Raw genomic sequence first — 6,955 nt, forward strand, 5'->3', positions numbered from 1 at the left:
GTCTGGTCTTTCCTCTGGTCCGAGTAGTGAAATCCAAGATTCAGATTTAGCTTTTGGATAGAATAGGAAGAACAGGGTGTTTGGCTGCCTTGATTACAAGGCATCTGACTAACCACACATAGATAATAGAGTTCTTCATAGCACCATCCAAGCTCAGTAGAGTTTTCCATTGGGTTTTGTTCTCTCAGTATGCTTTGGTTAGGGCCTCTTAAGGAGATCACATAGTCAAATCTATCATAATTACATGCCAGAAATCCTAATAGACAGTGGGGGCCACAGCAGGTTGGCCATTAAGAAGAATACAAACATGAATAGCCAAATTATTTATCTACAGATAGTGATATTAAAATTCCATCACATTTTGCACACAGGTATTGATATTCAACTCTACACCACAGATATGTACAATCAACTGTTACAATAAAAAAAATTTAATTTTTTTAAATTACTAAATTAAAAGATAAATAAATGGATTTCCAGAACGGAAAATTCCTAAAATGATAGGAATTGCTTATAGCTCCAAATCCATTTACTCATCGAAAACACTTTTATAAGTCCCAGACTAGCCCACATAATCTTATATAATTCTTAAAATAGCTATATTATCATAATGATAGTGCTATTTCAATTATACCAAATCCCATCTTATAATTCAGGTTTATTTTGGTGAGAAAATTCAAGTAGAGCTCTAACCTGAAATGCCTGAAACATATCTGCCATGGCGCTGTAGGGTGTGGAGTGGGTCAGAGGCAATTCATAGTTATGTGAATGGATGACCCTACCTCCTGCAACTCCCTACCCTGTACTTTATACTAGATACCCATCCCTCACTATTCCTCCCTGCTTTTCCCTGACACACACCCATGCACATGAGCATACATGCAAACTCTATCATTAGAGTCTCTCCGGAAACATAGGAATAATAGAATTAGGGAATTTTCTGTTCCTAGTTCACATTCGGTGGGGGAATGGGCAATTCCTAATCTTACTACAGTAGGTAAACTCTGTTTCTTACCTCTCAGGTTGTATCTGTGAGTTTATTTTTCCCTTGTAAATTTTGACACATACATACATATAAATCAGTTCTTTTATATTATGTACTTTATAGATGTACTTCAGGTACTTTATTGGTTGAATAGGTAATTGTAGGCTGACCCTGTAACCCAAACACCATTGCAAAATTAGCGAAAGCAGTCACTTTTCCCTCATATTAGTTTACATTTTGATCATATAATTGTTGGATATTTATAATTTCTAAATACATTACATCTTTAAAAGAAAGATACAAATTTAACTCTTGCAAACTAGCACGTATGTGCCCATGTTCTCAAACAACTAAGTTCCTTGTAAGGAGACATATAGAAAAATCTGTCAAAATAAGTTTCATGTTGGGAGGAAGAGAACACACCTTGTGGGAGATGTGTTCTGCTTAATTTGTGAATCATTCTGCTTCTCTTGGAAGAATGAGACAGGGTAAAGGAAGATATCCCAAGCTAATCCCGCATGTCTTCTCTCTCACTAAGTTACTTATTTAGACATGTTTAGTATGGGGCAACACTGGTGGTTTCAACCATTCTTCATTGTTAAACAGTCTCAAGCTTTTTAACATAAAAAATCTGAAAAATCAAACCTTTAGTCCATGGCACAGTGCTTGGCACTACCTGGCATCAAATAAGTATGTACTGAAGATGTGAATGAAGAAATAACCATGATTCTAAGCATTAAATACCTAAAAATACTGTAACCAGAGTGCACATATAATGACAATATTTATAGTAGGCCAAACATAGCCAAAAGCATACAGTTTGATCCAGGTTGTAAAAATATCTTCTTTAAAATTTCTGGGCAAGTTATCAAGAGTGAGAAAGTGAAAAGACATTAGAAGATAAAAGCATAGGAGATAAATTTGCTTGATAGTATAAATCATTTTCCCCCCAGAATATATCGAGTGTGTATTCCATGTGTGTCAACACTAACGAAGTCAAATCTCTTTCTGTCTGTGGGGTTTCTTTCTCTTTTAAATGTTTTCATCGTTTGGAGTATACATGAATTTATATTGCCTTGTAAAAACAATACTCAGCAGAAAAATCAGCCTTTTGAATACTTTAAACAGATCTATAGGTCAAGAGTATGTTATGGAAACAGTTGGGAACAACCACAGAGCAAAGCCTCTAGGATGGATCTACAGTATTGACCACTGCATTGTTTAAATTACAGGGAAGGCCGAAAATTCCACTGGAGACTCCAGCCTACACTGGGCAGCCATGGCATTGCCAGCATTCTTTTCTCTTGTAATTGGCTTTGCTTTAGGAGCCTTATACTGGAAGGCAAGTGTTACTATTCTTTTATTCATTTATTTTTCCTCTTGATTAATCAAATTTACATACTTATTTGTTCATACTATATTTGCATAAATTACTAAAAACAAAGTTTCTTTTTCTGAGAAAGGATCTTATCAATAAAACAGAGTCCTACCTTAACATATAGTCACAACAAAATTTAAATTTTAGAAAGGTTCTCTTCATTCTTCATTATGCTCTGGAGACAACCCCTCTCTATCTGATAATCCACACTTAAGAAATGGGAACTGGTTTTAATAGCCTGACTAAATCTGAAAAGGAAGAAAATCTGCTAATAATCATAAATTATATAATGGGCTTAAAATCCAAATAGAAATGTCATTTGTACTATCAGCTATTTTGGATTTCTACTCCTATGTTCTCTTCTTATTGAAGCTCATCTAAAGTTGCAAAATGTGCTAAATCATCATGACTCAGCTTTTTGAAATGTCTTTTGAGTTTGATTACTACTTAAATCTGTTAGTTTATTACTCCTTGACCCCCAACATCTTGAAAATGTTGAGTTGATAATACTGTGCATTTTTCATAATTTTTTATTGCAAAAATATTTTGTATGCTGCATGCTGAAAAAGCCTGTTTATTGGTGTTACTGACATAAAAGTGGAGACCGCTTACCTCTTAAATAACATACTATTCATTGATGTGTTCACAACATATGTCATTGTTCTTTTCCCAGAAGAGACAACCAAATCTTACAAGGGCAGTTGAAAACATACAGATGAATGAAGAGGATAATGAGATAAGGTATTTTGTTTTGCTGAACGTGTATGTAAGCAAGCTTGACATCGCCATTTCATATACCCTGCACATGCTCATAGTGTCTTTAAGAAGTTATCCAGTTTCTCCAGCAATATGTCCCAGTTCTTTATCCATGTTTCTGACTTCTCGTTCATCTTCAATCCTCTGTCTCCATTTACCTGTAGAATACCTTCACATAATTGTTTTCATGACCCTTGTTAGGGTATCAAAAGTGGTCACCTCTGCTTTCTTTACTTCTGTAAGCTGCAGACTCTTGCTCAGACTCCTGGTCATGGATCTGTGGAGTCACATGTGCTTATTCTCCTTTTATTTCCACATTATTTCCAAAACACACTGATTCTTTTCTTAGAGTCTCTATTTATTTGAGAAAGAAATAATAGTTATTGTCTTCACCCATATCTTTATTATCTCTCAAGTTGCTGCCACAGATCTTTAGCCCTGCTAAACTCAACCTTTGTTACATTTTTCCTTAAACCCTGGTTCCTATTCAGCATATGTTTCTCTTGCATTCTTAATATAGTTTTTACTTTACTTTGGCTTTCAGAGACCTTAACTTTTCTCAACACATTCATTATTTCCCAAAGCCAAATATGAAAATGGCTTTAAGATGCCTTTCATTTACTGACGTTCACCCTCATTACTCTTTTGCCTTACTCCACATTGCCCCAGCATTAATATCTTCATTTACATTCAGTTATAATTTCCATTTGGCATGTTACTTTCTATTATATCATGCCTAAGTGTGTACATATATACATATTAAGTGGATATAAGCATTTTAGTGTGTGTATATGCATATATAGAGGTAGAGGTTTTTAAACTACTTTGGAAGACTATGAGACAAATCCTCCCTTCTTTGTAGTAATATTTATGAAGGTAAGCTTCCCACTCAATTTTGCAATTTTTTGCTATGGTATTTACAGAAAAACTGCCTTTTCCAGTGCCCAGATCATGGTGTACTTCAGAATCTCTGTCCAAAAGCAAATAAGCAATTTTCCTGTTGTTTTTCAGTATGTTGCAAGAAAAAGAGAGAGAGTTTCAAGAAGTGTAATTTTGGCTTGTATCAACACTGTTACTTTCATACATTGGTAAGTTTTTAGAATTCAAGCTGAAATATTTAGCAAGAACTATCAGCAAGAGCTAACAGCATCTTACATGCCAAAATTTAGAAACAAACTTATATTAAACTTTTATTTTCTTTTATTAAGTCTGCTACCAAGCAGATGTCAGCATGTTAACTGAAGTTGTTAATAATTGAATTGTGCATATCTAATTCATTGTGTGTTCTCAAGTTTTGGAAGGTAAGCAGTGTTAGTTCTGATTAGTGGATTCATATTGTATGGGAGATATACAAAAAATTAATAGTTGAGTGTTTATTTGTACTATTTTTGAAGCCAGAAAATAAATTAGAAAAGGGGAATAGAGCAAATTGGAATTAAAATAAAATATTATTAGTAGAGGAAAAATAAATAAAACCAATTTAATATAGGTGTGACCACCATATCATGACAGCATCCTATTTGTTAGATACTGAAACAAGAGAAAACTAAAAATGTTCCCCTGCCATTTTAAGGAAAAGGAGAAAAGGTCAAAATATCTTACAATCAGGAAGGTAAAATTGTCAAGGTAAAGTGCCACCTGCCACATGACTGGTACTGATTATGCCTCATCACTGTCTAGAGCCCAGGATGCACTGAATATAAACCAGTGACAGATACCGGTTGTGACTTTGTGTGGGTCTGTGGAGGGATTGTGGGAGGAGAGTAACAGGTGCCAGAAGGAATTGATGTTTATTATCTTCTGTCCTGTATCCTTTTTCTGCTCCCAAGCTGCAGACACTGTTGGGGAAACACCCAGATGGCATTAACCAGATCCAGTATTGATTCACGTTCCTTCTCATTGTCACTTCTGCTAACTGGCTGTTAATTTTGTTGTTGTTCATGGAATCCTGAGTGCATTTACCACAGTGGTGTACAAGTGTTCTCTCTTCTTCCTGAATTCTCAATTCTTCCCTGCACTTTCTCAATGTCAGAGGGTCATTTGCTCTCCTAGTTATTACGGATATGGTCTGTGATGAGTTCTTTCTTTTCCTTACAGGTCACAATTGTGTCTTATTTCTGTCTCAGATTCAGAAACTTATTTCTAGACTGAATCTTCCCAGGGGAGCTGGGTTATAGAATCTCTTGCCTCCTCTGGGAGCTCACTTTTATACTTATAGAACATCATTTTTCAACAACCCATCCTACCACGGAATAATAATTACACCATGCATTTCTTGAACACTTTTCTCCTGTTATTCCACAGACTTCTTCATTTTTGCCTTCAATCATACCCTTGATCACCATGTCCAGTGCATGAATAGCACCCTCTTTTTTCTATTTCCCATCCTAGCTTCTCTCTAGAACCATTTTTCCTGTCAGATAATGTGAATGCATAGACCCTTCACTCAACCCTTTTTATTTTCTGGAGCAATATTCCCCAAGCTAAAATCACTGTTTTTCCTAGAAACCCATTTCTCTGCCTTTCAACCCCAACATAAGTTTTACTGTTTCTTTCCTATTAGACATTTCATTTCCCTAAAGCCAGATATCCATAAACCACACATTAAATGGTTAATTGAGTCTTAAAAGCTCAAGTAATGTCGTCTGCTGTTTGGGTTTGCGTTGCATGGCTGGGATCCTGCCTTGGCACACAGGTCTTTAATCATGTGGTTTTAACTGTGGCATTTGTCTTGTGACATTTGGAGAGTGGATTATGATGGGGATAAGGCCACTTGTTTAGGAGGATAAAAGATGGCATTTTAAAGCAAACATAGTCAAACAACTTAGGCATATGTTGACTGGTCAGATAACATTCAAGGACAGGAGCTGGATCTGTCTGGTTCTTGCTGTATCCCCAGCACCTAACTTGTTGCCTGTGCATTGTAGGCTCTTGATAAATGTTTGTTGAATGAAAGACTGAGCAAATGAATGAACCTTAAATGAAGGTTTAACTGAATGGCAAGGAAGGAAGACAGTTCTTCTGAAGTAGGGCTTATTTTGATTGTGTGTATGTGTGTATGTGTGTGTGTGTGTGTGTGTTTAATTTGCTTGTTTTGATCAATGTGACGGCAAGGTGTACACAACAAGGGAGAATATATGCATGTGGGGAATCTACTATTAACTTACTTTTCTTAACGTATAAAATAATACTCATGCATAAAATGAATCACATTAGACACTAAGGTTAAAGAAACCCAGATTTGTTCAGAAATAAACTCATCACACTTATTGACTAGTCAATGTGAAATGAATGGCAGAATGCATGAAGAAGTGTTTAATTCCTTTTGAAGAATGCCTTACTCATCATATCTGCAAATCTCTGTCAAGGCTCAGCTCAGATACCTCTGCCTCCAATAAGCTGACTTCCCCAATGAAACTAATTCTATTTGTGGCCCCCTAATTACATTTCATGTGACCCTTGGTAGGACATCACAGTTACTTACATAGACATTTTATGTCTTTTTCAAAACCATGTACTCTTACAGGGCAGGATTTCTTTCTGAATTTAATTATGAAACCCTACAGAACTGTATCGCTTAAACTTTGCACATATAAGTGATGGAGAAATATTTGTTGAATAAATGAATGGAGAGATGAATGAATATCTCAGAGAACTGCAATAATGTGAGAATAAAACTTAAGGAGATAAAAACAGGAATAAGCCTGTGTATATGTACGAGTAAATAGGAATTCAAATGCTGAGGGAAAAGTAGGGAAAGGGGGGGTATGGGTGGGAAGGCCAGCTTATCACCATGAATCTGCAAACCCTAAAGTCAAAATGTGTATATATCATTT

General features: G+C 35.7%; 1 protein-coding gene across 1 annotated transcript in view; it reads left to right on the forward strand.

The window, feature by feature from the left end:
* Positions 1-4,170, forward strand: part of KITLG (KIT ligand) — a 71,007-nt gene extending 66,837 nt beyond the window's left edge. The window contains exons 10-12 of the mRNA XM_063115646.1: positions 2,218-2,327; positions 3,037-3,104; positions 4,131-4,170. Of these exons, the coding sequence (XP_062971716.1) occupies positions 2,218-2,327; positions 3,037-3,104; positions 4,131-4,170 (218 nt within the window). The remainder of the gene's footprint in view (positions 1-2,217; positions 2,328-3,036; positions 3,105-4,130) is intronic.
* The last annotated feature ends 2,785 nt before the right edge of the window (positions 4,171-6,955 follow it).

The sequence above is a fragment of the Cynocephalus volans genome, chromosome 12 (assembly GCF_027409185.1).
Source record: "Cynocephalus volans isolate mCynVol1 chromosome 12, mCynVol1.pri, whole genome shotgun sequence".
NCBI lineage: Eukaryota > Metazoa > Chordata > Mammalia > Dermoptera > Cynocephalidae > Cynocephalus > Cynocephalus volans.